This window comes from Aulonocara stuartgranti, assembly GCF_965226115.1.
Source record: "Aulonocara stuartgranti genome assembly, chromosome: 7".
NCBI lineage: Eukaryota > Metazoa > Chordata > Actinopteri > Cichliformes > Cichlidae > Aulonocara > Aulonocara stuartgranti.
This window is the reverse complement of record NC_138945.1, coordinates 1,014,808-1,032,642: the sequence shown is the minus strand read 5'-3', so window position 1 is coordinate 1,032,642 and position 17,835 is coordinate 1,014,808. Positions and strand designations below refer to the sequence as shown.

The 17,835-nt window shown below is 45.3% G+C and overlaps 2 protein-coding genes across 3 annotated transcripts; both read right to left on the bottom strand.

Moving 5' to 3' along the window:
• Positions 1 to 207: 207 nt before the first annotated feature.
• actr6 (actin related protein 6) lies at positions 208 to 5,547 on the bottom strand. Its single transcript, XM_082540897.1, has 11 exons — positions 5,309 to 5,547; positions 4,454 to 4,571; positions 4,306 to 4,374; positions 4,102 to 4,225; positions 3,799 to 3,934; positions 3,666 to 3,722; positions 2,329 to 2,427; positions 2,068 to 2,146; positions 1,741 to 1,912; positions 1,004 to 1,142; positions 208 to 867 (listed from the first exon to the last, which is right to left on the bottom strand). The coding sequence occupies exons 1-11, from the start codon at positions 5,374 to 5,376 to the stop codon at positions 738 to 740; spliced, it is 1,191 nt and encodes a 396-aa protein (XP_082397023.1). The 5' UTR covers positions 5,377 to 5,547; the 3' UTR covers positions 208 to 737.
• Positions 5,548 to 7,633: 2,086 nt separating this feature from the next.
• LOC309710878 (protein FAM3C-like) lies at positions 7,634 to 14,838 on the bottom strand. Of its 2 annotated transcripts, XM_082540713.1 has the most exons (10): positions 14,686 to 14,837; positions 12,982 to 13,020; positions 10,416 to 10,496; positions 10,182 to 10,253; positions 9,981 to 10,089; positions 9,833 to 9,891; positions 9,491 to 9,541; positions 9,334 to 9,418; positions 8,910 to 9,036; positions 7,634 to 8,479 (listed from the first exon to the last, which is right to left on the bottom strand). In XM_082540713.1, exons 2-10 carry the CDS (start codon positions 13,004 to 13,006, stop codon positions 8,390 to 8,392), a joined length of 699 nt encoding a protein of 232 aa, XP_082396839.1. In that variant the 5' UTR covers positions 13,007 to 13,020; positions 14,686 to 14,837; the 3' UTR covers positions 7,634 to 8,389. The 2 variants fall into 2 exon arrangements, with proteins under 2 accessions (XP_082396839.1, XP_082396840.1); XM_082540714.1 differs by lacking the exon at positions 12,982 to 13,020 and having other exon boundaries at positions 14,686 to 14,838.
• Between the last annotated feature and the right edge of the window lie 2,997 nt (positions 14,839 to 17,835).

Here is a 17,835-nt window from a genome sequence, read left to right as displayed (position 1 = left end):
TTTAAGGATACAGGCAATAGAAGTTGAAAGAAAAAAACAAAAACCCCACTAGTGTATAATATTTCAAAGAAAAAGAAAGTAAAACTTGGAGTAAAGGAAACACTTTAAACCGCGGGACACCCCAGAGTAAAAACCGAGCACCCGTTTCAATCCAAACCCTCTAAACAATTCAAGATATCAAAAGATATCAAAAAAACCACTCAAAAATGAACACTGGAGTTTTTTTATTATTGTATTTAATAAATGCAAATTAAGATTTACATACAAAGAACACAAACATTAAAAATACTGTAAAAACAAATAAAAACAGTCTTCTGACCACTTACAGTTTATTCATTCAGCGATTATCTGGGACTGCTCACTCCCTTTTATTCCCAAGTTTAAATAAAGAGCTGAAACATCACATTTATGAGCCATGACTTCGACCCTGGGCCTTTGATCTCCCGGCGGCGGGCACACCTCCGTCTCCACTGAGCCAGCAGAGGTGGAGGCAGGCGGCTGCTGCAGGTTCTCGGGGATAAACGTCAGGAACAGCAGCAGTGGTTTGAATGCCCCGAGCACGCCGTCCAAGGAGCATCCAGACCTGCAGGTTTGGGGACCCTCAGTCTCCACCCACCTGTAAACCTGCCCCACCCAGACTCCACACTTTACACACACTGTTGCCGTGGTAGCAGGACACGTGTGAAAGTGGAATAAGTCAAATCATCACTATCGATGTTTCTGCTCAGTTTGAACTCCTAAATGTCGAACTTCTCCTCGCAGATGCAGTGCCCGTTCTCCTCGTAGTCCTCCCGCATCACCACCATCTCGTCATAGTCGGGGTTATGAGCCAGCAGCTTCCCGCCCTCCCAGGCGTAACAGACGGGACTGCGAGACACAAACACAGCGTTAAAGTCTCCGTCATCGGACAGCAGCATCCGCAGGTCAGCTAACCAACCACGTTTACTCATCTCTAACGCCACTTGGTGAAGATTTTGAGGCTGTGAGGATGAGGAGCACTTACTTTGCAGGAAACACGACAGACACGGGCAGGTGGGCGGGGACCAGCGCCCGCAGCTCCGCCTCCAGCCGCTCTCTGAAGCCGGGAAACAGCGTGTTCCCTCCGGTCAGCACGACGTTCCGGTAGAAGTGCGGCTGCATCTCTGAGGACAGATTCACACGTTTACCAAAACGCTGAGCTGCTGTTCCTCACAGCGCCACCCGCAGGCCGTCTTTGAAAGTGTCAGAGTACTTTTTTATTTAACATTCAGTTTTTATTGGTCTGCAGCTTTAAAACAGGAACGAGATGAGTAGTTCATCTACACTTGATTTATTTTGGATTATGAGATTTTACGTTTACACTTTATTTTGATTCTTATTGGACAGCGACAGTGACGACGGACAGGAAGCTGAACGTCTGGTGCTTTTGATTAAATATAATTTTATATGATTACATTACTGTATAGTTAAATTCTTTTATTTATTAGCATTATTATTGAAGTTGTATCTGTCGTGTATGTGACAGGAATGTGGGAAGTGAGCAGGAGCAACATGCAGGCTGGGAATCGAACCGTCGGCTCGCTGCCAAAAGGTCTCCGTGATTAAAGTTACAGGGAAGCCGTCTCCTCGTCTCTGCTGCTATTAACTCAGAAATCAGTGACAGGCTCTGATGGGTTTTCTTCTCTACGCTCACAGAATCAGTTTCATTCATAAATCTGTGTTTCCGTGACCCCGGCACGCCGCCGTGGATCAGCCGCTGACCTTCAGGCAGCGACTCCACCGAGTGGACGATGGCCTCTGGGATTCCCATCTCCTGGATCCCGATGTCGGACGGGTGGAAGAGCATCTCGGGGACGGCGAAGCGCTCGTTGGCCAGCCTCAGGATCTGCTCTCCTGTTTTGTACTTCCCACTGAAGACCATCTCCTCACGGGGCTGGTGAGCAGAAACACCAGAGAGCCATGAATGTGTCATTCACACACACACTGAAGATGCTGCCAAAATGAGGACAAAGCCACGTGACTGGATCGCAGCGACACGTTCTCACTGACAGCGCGTTAACACGAGCTCTCCTGCTGAGGGTCTCTCACCTTGCAGAAGCCTTTCTTAATGGAGCTGAAATCTGGAAGCACGTAATCCCTCATCGCCGTGTTCTCCTCGCCCTTGGCCCTGACAAACCACAGCAGGTGTCCAGCGTTAACCAGCAGCTGCTGTGCATTTACACTCTGACACAGGGACTCACAATCCAGCTGTTAACGTAGGACTAACGTAGGATAAAACACTGAAACCCTGTCACACTGTTTAGAGTCCCAGATCAGGATATGAAGCTCAGGCTAAAGCGTGCTGCTTACTGGGCGATCTCCATGTCCTTGTAGAACTGCTGCGAGACGTAGCACACGTCCTCCTTCACCTGGTTGATCACGTGAGTCTCGTCCATCACATGCAGCTGACTGTAAAAACAAACAGGGATCATTTTACTTTTTATTTAATTCTTTAAATCTGAACGAGTGTGACGAGCTTCCTGTGTTACGGCTGCAGCTGGACCGTCATCAGCTAAGAGTCACCTGAACACTAAACACCTGTTCAGAGGAGGATTGCCGAATCAGAACCGGAGGCAGCGATGGACTCCACGAGGATCACAGAAATACAAGTTACTCAGATCTGTCCCCACTGAGGTCTGGGAGAGACCCAGACTGCCCCCCTCAGATGACAGGAAACTGTTAGGATGTTCAGGAACACCCAGGATCAAGCCTGCTGTGGACTGGAATCTGCTGGAACACCAGTCAGTGTCACTTCCACAGTGAAGCCAGTCTCACATCTCCAAGGACCAAGAAAGAAGCTCCTGCTCCAAAATCAACGAGCTCAACTGAAATCTGCCCACATGGACGAGCCAAACGGCATCTGGAGAAAAGTTTGATGGTCAGACGAGACAAAGATGGAGCTGATTGGAGGAGCAAAGGTGAGGCTTTCAACCCTGAGAACACTGCAGCTGTGACGCATGGCGGTGGCAGCATCACGCTCTGGGCCGTGGTTCTGGAGTGATGAAGGAGGACGGACTCCAAAATCTGCAATTACACCTCAGATCAGCAGCTGGACACAGGCGGGTGTTCCAGCAGGACAATGACCCCAAACACACATCAGAGCTGGTTTTGGATAAAACAGCTTAGCATTAAGCTGCAGAACAGAAGAGACGCACAAGTTCAACCAACCAGCATGAACTCTAGCTTGATGATAACACACACACACACAGACAGACACACACGCACACAAACACACACACACACACACACGCGCACGCACACACACACACGCGCACGCACACACACACACAAACACACACACACACACACGCACAAACACACAGACACACACACACACACACACGCACAAACACACAGACACACACACACACACACACACACACAAACACACAGACACACACACGCACACACACACACAAACACACAGACACACACACACACACACACACACACACACACACACACACACACACAGTGTGGGTCAGAGAAAATTGAAAATAAATTCACACCTGTGTTTTAAAGTCATTAAGGATGTCTGTGTCTGTTCTGTGTCTGTGTCACAATTATTCCACCCGAGAAAAACAACAGTTCAGTAAAAGCCCAGAGTTACTCCGGCCGAGGTGCCGGCGCCACAAAGCACGACTCACCGATAAGAGATGATCTCCTTCAGGTGATTGGTCAGCAGCTTCCCTCCCACGTTGATCCTAAAAGGAAAAACAGGCATCAGGTTGCTGCTGTTGGTGTTATCGCTGCTGCGTCTGCAGGGTCACGTCATCTAACCTGCGGATGCCCTCCTTCATTTTCCTGCTGCGGCAGTAGGGGGCGATGTGGGTGAAGGAGAACCCGGTGTCCACCACCATGCAGCAGAGCTCGGAGGGGTTTGTGTGGAAGTAGTGATGAGCACTAAGAGAGCCGGCTAGAGGAACAAGGTGGGAAATCATTCAAAGAAAGCTTCCCTGATTGCCCGAAATCAGCAGCTCAGTTTTACCGTTTTTTACAGTTTACGAGCGCCACTCTTACTAAAACGAGATGCCAGGCTTTTATTCTGAAAGTAACAGGAAATCTAACAGGATGAGGACTCACCATTGATCCTGAGTGCCGACTGGAACTGGTACTCCTCAAACAGGATCTCGTTCATGGACTCTTGAATGGAGGTGAAGTTGAAGTAGGGCTCGGTGATGACGACGCTCGTGTCTGCAAAATCCACCTGCACCCAGAAAACAGGGTCAGCCTCCACCACAGGAGGAGCTCAGTCAAACACACCACAGCGATGAGGGGTGGAGTCACCTTAAACATCTCCTTTCCAAACAGGTGGTCCCACACCTTCCTCTGGACGTCCCAGTTCACCAGGTAACCCTGAAGACACGAAGAGAAACGGTGGAAATGAGACAGTCTGACGTCAGGCCGAAGCTGCTTCACCCTTACGTGACTTCACCTTCTGGAAGGGGAGGATGTAGAAGAGCCCCGAAGGATCTTTGATCTCGTCCAGCTGGTTTGCAGTGAAGGTTTTTAACCTGGACGTCTTCGAGCGAAACTGGCAGTTTGGGATGACGCTGAGAGGGACAGAGAGAAGGTCCACGTCAGGGCCGCCCATTATTCTACCAACTACATGATTTTTTTATTCTCACACATTTGCTCATTTTTACTCTAATTTTTTAAATGTTTTTATTGCAACTGTTTCCCTTCATAAATTTGACAGTTTGTTTCATTCCACCCACCAACTTTGCAAATGTTCATTGAAACATTTTCATGTTTTTACAAATCTGCTTATCTTGTAAATGTGACCATTTTTTCTCTTAGATATGTACAAATTTATATTTTTCTCAATTCTCTCATGGATTATAGCTTTAGAAACAAAACTGTCCTTATGAAATTCAGTGTGTTGTCTTCGCCATCATGTACAGCTGTATGCAAAAGTTCGAGTAAATTCTTATTGATTTTGTTTTACGTGACGCACACTGGAAAAATAAGCCTCCCCTAAGAGTTAACTTAATAAAAAAAACCTTGAAAAAACCCCTATTATAAATGTATAACACCCTTAGCTGTTATACATTTATAAGATGACTTTGAGAGTTTATATTTGGTCTATAAAGAAGAAATAAGAAAGCGTTTTAATGAAATACATTTTATTCCTTAAACTGAGAGATTTGAAATAGAATCTGGCGTGAGGGTTTGACTTTTTTTACACAGAGGTTAGGTCGCTTAAAGTCTAAATTATTTTTACGCCTCTTCAGTTTAATTATTATTATTTTAATTAGCCGCAACGTTAGCTATCATGCTAACATCTCACCTGACTTTCTCCTGGCTGTATCCGATCTTCGCCGTGTACGCTCCGTTATCCAAAACTAATGTCGCCATTTCAGAGGCGGAACTGCTCACATTAAATGCATTTATAAACTCAGATTAATCCAGAAATAAACAAAAACAAAACGCATTTCACATTTTCAGCGAGAATCCGCCATTAGAACTTTACGAACTCCTTCGGCCAATCAAATTTGTCGTCCTCTCGGTTTGTGGCGGATGGACAGCCAATCAGATCTTCACATCTTAGCCTTTACGCTTCTTTGCAGCTCGACCAGCCAATCAGAAAGAATGATTTTGACTGTGCTTTAGAAAAGTGTTCGGGTGGAAACAGTATCTTGCTTTTGTTCCCCCTCCTTTGTTCCGTTAATTTTTAGTCTCTTTTGCCCTTCAGAGTGGAATTAAATGACATTAATCGGAAGTTATAAACAAAATAACCGCCCATATACGACTTTTCCTTTAAACTAAGTGCACTTAGTTAATTATTGTCTTTCAGCATAATGTTGATGTAATTTATTTGAATATTTACATTTCATGCCACTATGGAGGCTTGGGACACACGACACGGGAGCTCCAGTTTTTCACTCCAACTTTATTCACCTCCATACATCAACTGAGCATATCGCGCCCAAACACAACAAGAACCCCTCCTCCAAACTTGGGTGTGAGTGGAACCATGTAGTGGGTCGTCAGTCAAACCACATTTTTTTAATGTTTCTAAAATCTGCACAATCACAGAGAAAAATCTTTTTCTTCTTTTGCTTTCAGCTGCTCCCTTTAGTTTTCTCAGAGGACCATCTCCTCCTGTTCCAGCATCCTCCTCCGTCACTATATCCATGAACCTTCTCTGAGGTCTTTCTCTTTTCCTCCTGCCTGCCAGCTCGATCGTCATCATTCTGTCTAATACAGGGGTTTCAAAGTCACAGCCCGTATACTGACATGAAGAAACATAATGCAGTTTGGTTTTTTTGTTAGGGAGGATTTGTTTGTTGTTGAGTGAAATGTTAAAATGAGTTTTTTAAAAAGCCAAAAATGATTGAATATGAAGCAAAATGAGCAGAGAGCACGAACATGCTGTTAGTTCAGTGACAGAGTCTCAAACTCATGTGTTTATTTGGTGGTTCAACAAAAGGCTTCAGTTAGTTAAGAGTGAGGAAAAATAAATCTGAATTCACGTTTGCGGTTTTCTCTTATACAATATTTGAAATTTAAACAAAACATTTTAGAAAATATTTCTGGTTTTCTTGTTTTGTACTACTTGCACACTAAAGTGGCCGTCCAATGAGACGACAGCAGCCCACAGCTCATTTCACTTTGACACCCCTGCTCTAATATCTCCATCCTGTGCAGCCTTCCTCAGCTCTCCTCGGATGGTTGACCCGAGATATTTAAACCCCTCCCCCCGTCTCTTTCTCATTCACACACACGTCTTTCATTCCTCTTCTCTTCAGAGCACGCCTCCACCCACACAGGCTCTCCTACGCCTGCCTGACCTCACCCGTCTCAAACAGGAGGGGGCTCAGAGCTTCAACCCATCTGTCCTGCACCACCCTTCCATACCTCCAATATAAACACAGTTCCTCTCACTGAAACACACCCGAGCTGTTCACATATGTCTTTCACCCTTTGCCCACAGAGGTTAAACAAAGGATGGCGATCACACTGAACCGTCAACTTTTCACACTCCAACTGTCATGCAAACATAAAACACAACTGAAGCATAAATCACGTCTGCAGGTGCGTCGAGCCGGCAGGTAGGCGGGCACTGCCTCGCTGCTTTATGCTCCTGAATATTTAAACCATCACCTGGAGTGGATCTTTATTCTGTGCAGTAATAAAATGATTTCCTCCATTATTTCATGCAGAAAAGACAAACTGGGGACAAACAGCTTCTTCAGACTGTTAACAAACACCACACACGTTTATTGTGTTTGCATCCATAATTCTGTTGTACGCACAAAGTGCTATTCTATGGTTTCCCGAAATGAAACAAAGCAGAAAATGAGGTGCTTGATCCTGATGCTTTTTCTCCTGCTTCCATCCTCAAAATGAAACCTGTCGTCCACGTGTGAGGACAGGACGCTCTGATGACTGTGCTCAGCTTCACTCACCTTTTTACAGGTTGCTGCCGTCATGTTTGTCCCCGAGTCACATTTACTCACAAAGAGAAACAATGAACAATGAGTCTGCTGCTGCAGGATGTGACTCAAGGAAGTGTCAAATTCTCTGTTTGCCGAGGCAGCAGCGTGAAAGAGTCTGAGTTTGTTCTTCAGTTCAAGTCAACTTTATTCATATAGTACAAACCCACAGCAGCGGCCTCAAACACATTTTATTGTGCAGTAAAGATCTTACAATAAAACAGAAACCCAACAATCAGACAGCGCCCTGTGAGCAAGCACTTGGTGACAGAAGGAAGGAAAAACTCCCTTTAAACAGGAAGAAGCTTCAGGCAGAACCAGGTAACCTTCATCTAGCCTCAAAATCGTTGTCTTCCTCCGGAGTCAAAGCATCAGCATCATCTTCATTCGGCTTCCTTTCATTTTTAATGTAAAGAAACCAACAACCACACGTGCAGACACACAGCCCGGCAACTAATTCACTTTGTAATAACCTTAAACTCAAGAAAGGACACAATAAAAATATGCACATTCAAAAAAGTCCAGAAACATCCCCAGACCTGTGTGTGATCCTGGCTGGTTGATGTCATCGTCTCTGTCAGAGTCTGTCATTCTTAAGAAATCAAAGCAACACTTAAAACATTAACGAAGAAACAAACTGGAAGGTGCGGCCGAGCTGCTCTGGGAGGACTCGAAGATAAAACCTGGAGACTCTGGTTCCGGTGATGGTGCCTGCAGCGCTTCAGGAGAGGCTGGATGTCAGAAACCTTCAGGAGGTCTTACTGCACAGCTCACCTGGCTTCAGACAGCAGACGGAGACAGAGTCCAGCTTCCCTGAAAGCCTCACGCAGACAAGACACAGAGCAGGTGGGTTCACCTGGATTTGGTTTGCACGACTTGCTGGTCCCAGATCAGTCTCCAAATCACCGGCCGTGCGTCCGCAGCCTCGCCCGTCACTCCAGGTATTTGGGGACGCAGCCCTCCAGCCCGATCATCTCGGGCCAGCCGTCGTATTTGTTGGTTGCCGAGTCGCTCTTCATGTGCTGGAAGAGAGAGAGCGAGGAGGTGAAGAGGGCGGTCTCTGACATGCTGAGCAAGGTTAGAGGCGGCACGGCGCTCTCCTCGGCTTCTACAGAGCCTTTCACGTCTGACACGTGTGCTCAGGCTGAGCCTGGTTTGTCTCGTTGTTGCTGCTATAGAGCACATCTCCTCCTAAAGGCTGGCTAAGAGCTCAGACACTTTAACAAAAAAAGAAGAAGTGGAGATCAGTTCAGGATGGTTGTGATTGGTCAGGACTCAGCCAGCATTTGGGCCACCCCTCCACTATCAGGGGAAACCTGATACCTGCTCCCTCAGGGATCACACCTGCGTCAGGACCCTGATCCCACGTGAGCATTTAATGCTTTACATGCACGAGTGCACACATTTCCACGATGAAGCCAGAGCAGGCTCGATGCCTTCAGACTAATCTACCTTCTCAAAGGTGCTCTTCCCCGTTACTCCTTTGCCACCAATAAACACCCAGTTGTCCCTGTATCCCAGCGAGTGGATGTGGGAGCTTCCCAGTTCAGCAATCAGATTCTTGAGCTCGTCGTTTAACCTGCAGAAACACACAGAGGGTGGAGCAGTGCGTTAACAGCTTCAACACGGGTGGAGGCAGCGCCTTTCACCTCAATATGAAGACAACACAGAGACTGAGCTGACAGCTGAGACAAAGCCTCAGAAACACAAACTCCACCCCTGCCTGGAAAAGCTCTGTCCCGTTTTATAAAACAGACGAACACGGAACAAGATGCAGCATCCGCGCTGCATTTGGTCCTCGATTACTGTGCAAGAACAAGAACCCAGAGGAGAGTCCGAGCTCCCGTCAGGAGCGATCAGAGGAGGAGACTCTTACTTTGTTGAGGGTTCGTCGTAGGACGCCATTATAACGATGGAGCCCGTCTCGATGCTCTTCAGTAGCTCAATGAACGGTTTCACATCTGCAACACAAACATGATAAAAGCTCCGCCTCCAACCACTGACACGAGTCGGCTCGGGTCGTCTTCACTCACCTCCGCTGTACGTGTCATAGTGATCCGTCTTCAGGACTTCTCCCGTTTTACCTGCCAGAGAAAAACGAAGGTATCACCTCACACGGGATCACAGCAGAACACCAGGAGAGAAGCTCCGCCCATTCATTTGATGATTGAATGCGTTTCCAAAGAAAATCTTAAGACTAATTCTTAAAAAAGTAAAGGTTTAGAAATAAGAATAAAGCAGTGAAAAGAGAAAAACGAAACACCAGAAACCGAAAGAAAAGGAGCCGTCTCGATCAATCAGCAGCTGTGGGAGCGGTGAGGCTGCACTGTGCACAAAGCGCCAGATGAAGCCCTTTGCACAGGAAGCACACTCACCGTTTAGGATAACGATGTTTATTCCTCCTCCAGCGTTGTTCAGCGCAGTTCCCAGAACCCTGAGGAGAGGCACAGTCTGCACGTTAGCACAAAGAAAGGTCTGACAGGACGCCAGAGAGACGCGCTGCGGAAAGGAGGCGGCGCCTACAGTTTGTTTTGGACGCAGATGGCCGCGGGGACGACGTTGGCGGCTCCGCTGTGGATGTAGAAACTGATCTCATGTGCAGGACACTCTCTTGGAGTACCACATACACCAGCTGAAGGGAGGACAGAAAAAGACTCATTATTATCCTCCACCTCCTCCTCTGGGTCAGCTGACGCCCCCCAATCAGCTCGAGTGACCTCTGACCTGAACGCTTGCTGGATATTTTGGCTTCGCGAGGGAAGAAATTGATGAGCTTGGGTAATTTATGCCAACCACCTGCGAGGACAGAAACAAAATGACACTCATTAGATTTACAGAAACAGGTTTTTCTTCGCTTTAATACGAATCTGAAACATCCGGCCTGAGAGCGCAGCTGAAGGTGCGACCGTCCTCGGCGCTACAGTCAGTAGATCCGTGTCGTGCTTCATGCACTCTCACCTTCAGACGAGACGTTGGACTGCTGCAGGTAGACGACGACAACGATCACACACGCGACCGCCATCAGCCACAGCACGACGCCTGAGGGAGGCACACAGTGTCGTTAGCACGCTGTGTGAGGCGGTCGCACAGCTGCAGGACAGTTTCACGCATCACAGGCATGAGAAACACGTCTGACATCCTCACACACTCGCTTTTACCTTTAACGTTTCTCTTTGTCAAACCATTTGGATTGTTTTGGAAAATGTTTCCAGTTTTTTTAGAAGTAAATAAAATCAACAACCAAACCATGAAAGTCAATAAATGATAAGAACGACTTCAAATAAATGGAAAGAAGGCAAACCGGTGACTGCGGCTGGTTTATTACAGCCACGGGAAACATGAATGTTTCAGTTTTAAATGTTTAAATCACATTAAAGTGAGCCGGACACAGGCCCACGCGCTTTGTTGTGAATTATTGCTTTGTAAATTAAACGCAATCAAATATTTGCTCAGATTATCTTGGTTAAGATGTTCGTCGTCTGCATTTCTTTGTGCGCAGGTGAGCTGCCCTGCACACACAAAGGTGAGCTGAACACCGGTGTTCTTTCTCACAGATGTGCTCTCACTACAGGAAACATCTGCCTGCTGTGCTGAAGAGCGATCACCCGAAGTCAACTGTGGCTAAAACAGAGCTTTGTTTAAGGGTGGTGCCCCTGAAATATTAGGAAACATAGCAGCCGCACACGTGTGAAAGCCCGTCAACCTGAAGTCTGCCTGAAGCTCGTTTCTGCCAATGAAAGATAAAAACTGTTTCTGCCCTACACGCAGCCTTTAGGTGATGATCTTACAAGTTTCAGAAGCTGACATGTCGGACAATATTCGGCTGTTAAGTCGAATTTCCGGTGATTATCTCAAATTTGCCGTCTGCAATCTACTGACAGCTCGAGGCGAGATTTTACACACTAAACATTTAACATTTTGGCTTCTCTCAAAATTTGACGTTGAGGCAGAAACGAGCTTCCGTGCAGTGGGAGGAACATCAGTATGGAGGAAGACTCAGACAAACAGGAAGAAGATAAAGGCTGTATCCCAATCCAGGGTCTGCAGCCTTAAAGGCCGCATTTTAAGGCCGATTACGTCACCGCGACGCCACGAAGGCTGTCCCAATTCAAAGGCTGCTCGAAATGCGGCCCTCAAATGAGTCCTTCATTTCCCTGAATTTTAAGGATGTGGCGGCGTAGACTTCATGGCCCAATATATCCCAGAACATGTCTGTGAAGGTTCTCAGTCATCCAGGTCATCATAGTCAAAGGAGCTTGCAGAGAAAAGCGTCTGGACTTCTTTAAGTTGCTTGAAGACGTTTCACCTCTCATCCGAGAAGCTTCTTCAGTTCTAAGGTCAAATGGTGGAGAGTCCCAGATATAAACCTAGTGGGAGTGACCCCCCACAGAGGGACAAAAGGACCCCTGATGATCCTCTAATCGCCTGAGCCAAGGTGTGAAACTGGGCGTGGGTCCCAATCAGCCAGAGTTTCGGGTGAGCTCATTGTGAAACCTGGCCCCACCTTATCATGTGAATTCCTGAGGTCAGATGGCCCAGGATGTGAGTGGGCGTTAAGGCGTCTGGGAAGGATCTCAAAACTGGATTATAGATGGCAGAGAGTTGGTGTCGTAAACCCCGCCTCTGTTCAAAGATGGTCACTCACAGTGGACATAGATGCTTCTTTCACTCCTCTTTCAAACCATCTGTCCTCTCTGTCCAAAATGTGAACATTGGCATCCTCGAAAGAGTGACCTTTGACCTTTAGATGCAGATGGACAGTCCTTTTGTCCCTCTGTGGGGGGAAACTCCCACTAGGTTTATATCTGGGACTCTCCACCATTTGACCTTAGAACTGAAGAAGCTTCTCGGATGAAGGTGAAACGTCTTCAAGCAACTTAAAGAAGTCCAGACGCTTTTCTTTCCAAGCTCCTTTGACAATATCCCAGAATGCATAGCGGGGCAGTGGGTGTGGATAATTTTGCCGAAAAAAAACGGCGGATGAGGGGCGGCCGAAGAGTAAACTTTAAGTACTGAATATGACGTCACTTATTTATGTGGAAATTTTTACTAACGAAGAACATTAAAACATTACTGTTGGCCACATGTCAGCAAAGTCATGTGACATTAGTGACGTTTGTACTAACTTGGTTTTAAAGCCTTTACTTTAAAATATACGCCGTTCAGTAGCTGAGCTTAATCTCACAGAGAATGATCAAAGCTCATGTAGAAACAAACAAATGAACAAAAGATTTTCTCCTTCATCTCTGTCAAACACAGCTGTATGACACGTTTCCAGCTGTTAGTATCATGGTTGCTAGGCAACCTGGGCAGCGCAACGGAGGCTAGACCGCCCATTTCACAAGCCTCGCACTTCCGGCCTTAGCGGTCTTTGAGTACGCGGCCCTGGTGGACCGTTAAGGCTGCAGACCCTGAATTGGGACACAGCCAAAGAGTGAAGGACGAAGCAAATCAACGAGGAGCGTCAGAAGCGCGCGCGCGCACACAGACACACGCACGCAGGTGAAGACAGAAAGAAACTTACTTCCCCGGCGGGCCGCGCGCTTCATCGTGCTTCGTTTCCCTGTTTGAGACAAACGGGAGGAAACTTCAGGACATGCTCGTGTTCACATTAGGGCTGGGTATCGTCACTGATTTCTAGAATCGATTCAATTCCGATTCACAAGGTCCCAAATCGATTTAATTCGATTCGATTTAAATCTGGGAAATTTTGACAGTCAGAAGTATAATTCAGATCAGAACATTTACATATTTTTGTATCTATAAAAAGGAAGCTGACACTCGCAAGACTTTATCACAGGTGTGAGCATCACAGCAGATGCCTTTGTGTCAAAGTAGCTGAAGATAAAACACAGAAAAACATGAAGGTGATTTTCCTGGCCTGGGATTTTATAAAAATATTCTGCAGTACATCAAAAACGAAAGAAAACCATTAATTAATGAACATTACCTCTGACGTTACAGCGGTTTTATTAGAGACACGGCTAAGCATTTTGCATTTTGAATAATTTTAAAAAGTTTAAATTTGTTCAGTATTGAACAGCAGAAATGAGGTTTTCTTTTCGGAAGAATGTAAAAGGGAAAAAAACAGCGGCCGACAGCCTGTAAACAACAGTAGACTTGTGCGTAACAAGCAAGCGAATAATGAAGAAAGGGAAACTGTTCGAGAGAGAGGGGGGGGGGAGGGAGAGAGAGAGAGAGCTGCGCATCGCAATGGAAGCAAAACAGTAAAAGAGTGAATTCATGACGATGTTTATGTGAAGCGTTTGGATCTTCTTCTGCTGCTGGTTCGGTCAATATTGTTTGGAGAGACATCAAACTAACAGCTTTAGAATCAGCGCATAAAGGGCGTGAACACAAAGCGCCGACCCGGATCAGCGAGCTGTCGGCTTTCAGCCCCGACTGTGAGAAAGTCACATCTAACTGATTCTGATCCGCGGGTCGCGCTGTGTGTTTAAGTCTATGTGCAGAATCCCTGTACCTGCTCTCATTTACTGTTTGGTGGTTCTTGAAATTTTGTGAGATGTCACCAGAGATTCTGGCATTTCGGACAAAATAAATTTATATTAAAAAATCGATTCAGGATTTTAATGAATCGATTTTACGTTATCCAAGCCAGAATCGATTTTAATCGATGAATCGATTATAAAAACCCACCCCTAGTTCACATCCCAGCTGTGATGTTCCTGTGGGACTAAAGCTGTGGATGCGTCTCGCACACCCACCGGGACACGCCGAGCGCTCGCAAGTGTGCTGCCCGTCCGTCTTTACTTACACAGTAAATAAGCTCACTAAAGTCTGTGGAGCAACGAGCTTCTGTGTTCAAACCACCTTCATAACCGATCCGTGTAAAATCTGTCCGCGGACCTGCTGTGACTCTCAGAAATACATTTTAATGTCAGCCAGACTTCAACAGGACAAATAAAGGATCTATAAAGTCACGGCCTACTTTGGCCTACTACTTTGAGACAGGAATGCTGTTTATCGAGATGATGTCATTCTCAAGAGGAAGCATTCAGCCTATGTTTGAAATGTTTCGAGCTTCGCAGCAGTTTAAATGCTGGAAATCACAACGCCGGTTGATCTAAACGCCAGTAGATCTGGAACACCGGCCCGAGACTCCGCACCTGAGCGCGCTCCACAGAAACTGCAAACACCTGAGCAGAGCTGTCAACCCTTCAGTCAAAGACTTCATGAATGTTTGGAAACTTGCTAAAGCTAAACTTACTTGCCGGGTACACCTGCACAGGTGCTGCTAAGCTCCGTAAAGATGCGCTTTCTTCATATTTTCAGCCGAGGAAAAGAAACCAAACCACACCGCACGTTACTTGTGTGACACCCGCGCAGGTACAGCAGCTCTCGCACCTTTTTCTCTCCGTGAAAAAACCGCGCAACTCATTCCTGTCTTTAAACCCCAGGTTTGTATCCCTCCGCCCACCCGTGGAGTTCCAGTCAAGTCAAACCTGAGACTGTATCAGGGGCAGATCTAGAAGGGTGGCATGGGGTGGCAAGTGCCACCCTAAAATGATCCCTTGCCACCCCAGTTTTGCATATGACAGTGTTGTTTATTAAAGTAAGACAGCATTAACAGTTTGAGCGTAGTTACAGTCAGCAGTGAATATAAATGCTAAAACTGAATATATTGCATAGTGTCCCCCCTGCACCAGTAACAAATGGTTCAGCCCATAGCAGGACCGGCTTTTTTCTTGTTTTCAGCAGCAAGCGATGCTCATGATTGTGCCAGAGCACATTTTGAACAACACCATGGGAATTTTGGATTTTACACAGGTGGGTGGATGTTACACTGTGGAAATGGAAGGAAGGTGAGTAAAAAGTAAGTAAAATTTTATTTATATAGCACATTTCTAGATAGAGATCACAAAGTGCTTTACAGATATAACAGATTAAAAAGACAAAATACAAACAAAGTTAGCAAAAGGCAGTTTTAAAAAGATGTGTTTTTAGCTGTTTTTTAAAAGTAATCAATGAATCAGCGGATCGTAGGTCCTGAGGAAGGGAGTTCCAAAGTCGAGCGGCCACAGTAGCAAAAGCTCTATCACCCCTAGTTTTCAGTCTCGTATACTGAATGACAAGTAGGCCCTGACTACTCGACCTCAGAGACCTACTAGGGGCATAGGGCTGCAAAAGTTCAATAATATATGGTGGTGCTTGTTGTTGAAGAGCCTTAAAAGTTAAAACCAAAATCTTAAAATGGACTCTAGATTCGACAGGAAGCCAATGTAACTGCATGAGCAACGGTGTTATATGTGAATATTTAGAAACTTTCGTCAAAAGTCTTGCTGCAGCATTCTGAACGATCTGCAGACGCTCCAAGGAACCTTTGTTTAAACAAGTAAACAGGGAATTGCAATAGTCCAGTCGTGAAGAGATAAAAGCATGAATAACAATCTCGAGTTCGGTATAGGATATAATAGAGCTCAATTTAGAAATATTTCTTAAATGATAAAAGCAAGACCGAACAAGAGATTTAACATGACTATCTAACGTAAGAGCAGGATCAAGGATAATCCCTAAGTTCCTGACAGATGGTTTTACAAACGCTGAAAGAGGACCAAGAGCATTTATTATACTGGGTATATGTCTATCTGGGGCACATAAGAGGACTTCGGTTTTACTGTCATTTAGTTGGAGGAAGTTTTCAGCCATCCAGCCTTTAATGGTTTCCAAGCACACATTTAAAAGCCGCAGCTTAGAAGCCTCTTCCGGTTTAAAAGATATATAGAGTTGGATATCGTCTGCATAACAATGGTAAAAAAATATCCTCAAAAGGGCTCAAAATGTGCTGAAGAGGGAGTAAATAAACTAAAAACAGTAATGGCCCCAGCACAGAGCCTTGTGGCACACCAAAAGACAGAGATGCAGAAGATGATCTATACTTAGAAACTGCCACAGAAGAATATCGTTCAGAGAGATACGAGGAGAACCATTTCAATGCAGTCCCAGAGACACCGACCCAGTGTTTCAGCCTGTTAAGTAAAATATAGTGGTCAACAGTATCAAAGGCCGCCGTAAGATCCAACATTAAGAGAACAGAACATTTACCTGCATCGCTTTGTAAAAGAATATCATTAGAAACTCTAAGAAGGGCTGTTTCGGTGGAATGAACTTTACGAAAGCCAGATTGAAATTTGTCGAAAATACTATATTTATCTAAAACTGCTGTAAGCTGCTTAGCCACGATCTTCTCTAGAATCTTAGCAATTAACGGAATTTTTGAGATCGGTCTATAATTGCTAGGGAGAGATGGGTCCAGCATAGGCTTTTTTAACAAGGGATGTATAACAGCAGTTTTAAAATAAGCAGGGACTATGCCTGAAGCCAAGGAGGTATTAATTATAGTAAGAATACAGGGACCAGTAGAGTAAAAGACATTTTTAAATAATGATGCAGGTAAAAAATCAAGAGAGCAAGAGGATAATTTTGTTGCACTAACTATTTTTCCCAGCTCTGGTAGTGAAACAGGTGAAAAACCTTCTAAAACAACAGGTGAGTGTTATTAACCCTCTGTGGTCCACGGACACGCTGCACCTCCAGATCACATGACTGATGTAAGCTGACGCAGCAACAAGCTGCAGCCACGCTGAGTCTCTGTTTCAGCCACATTGAAAGTTCGGACTTCAAAGTTTTTAAATTTTAATTACAGGCCAGTAAATCCAGAGTTATGATCATATATATATCAGCCACGCTTCGTTCTAAATACTGTCGTCACGTGTGTGTTTTAAGCGTTTTGTAAGGACAGCACGAAAACAGGAAAGAAAGGAAAAAAGCCACCTCTTTCTTATTGGTGGAAAAATGCACCATGTCGACCAATTAAAAAAAAGTCAACATGTGGGATTTGGTTGTTTAGGAAGAGGGAAAAGTTTGGGGAGTGACGGTAACAGGGCGAGCGAGACAGAGCGAGAGAGAGAGTTTAGATGTGGCAGATTTGTGACGTTTAGTGTGTTGTGTAGTCGTTCTGTTGTGTAGTCGTTTTGTTTAGTGTGTCAGTGAGGGCACTAATGACTGTCAGAGGCACATTTGCAACGTAAACACTGTCACTAAGTAGAAAACCAGCAGAGTGATACACCTGCTGTTGTCGGGCCTGCAGGTTTGTCCCTGTGCTCTTCTGTCTTTTGGTGGACAAACTTGTTTTTTACTGGCACACATCATTTGTGGGGCATCTTATTGCCACACCTGATTGTTCTCTCATTTTAGTTTTAGTAATATTTTTAAATGGTTGTAGAAAATGAAACAAACGGTGTATTGGCTGCATTTTTAGATAAATAGTTGTTTATGTTTATAAAATGTACGTTTTATATTTGCATTTCAAGTTATAAACATTTACCCAACATGTCTGTGTTGGACATAAACAACGTAA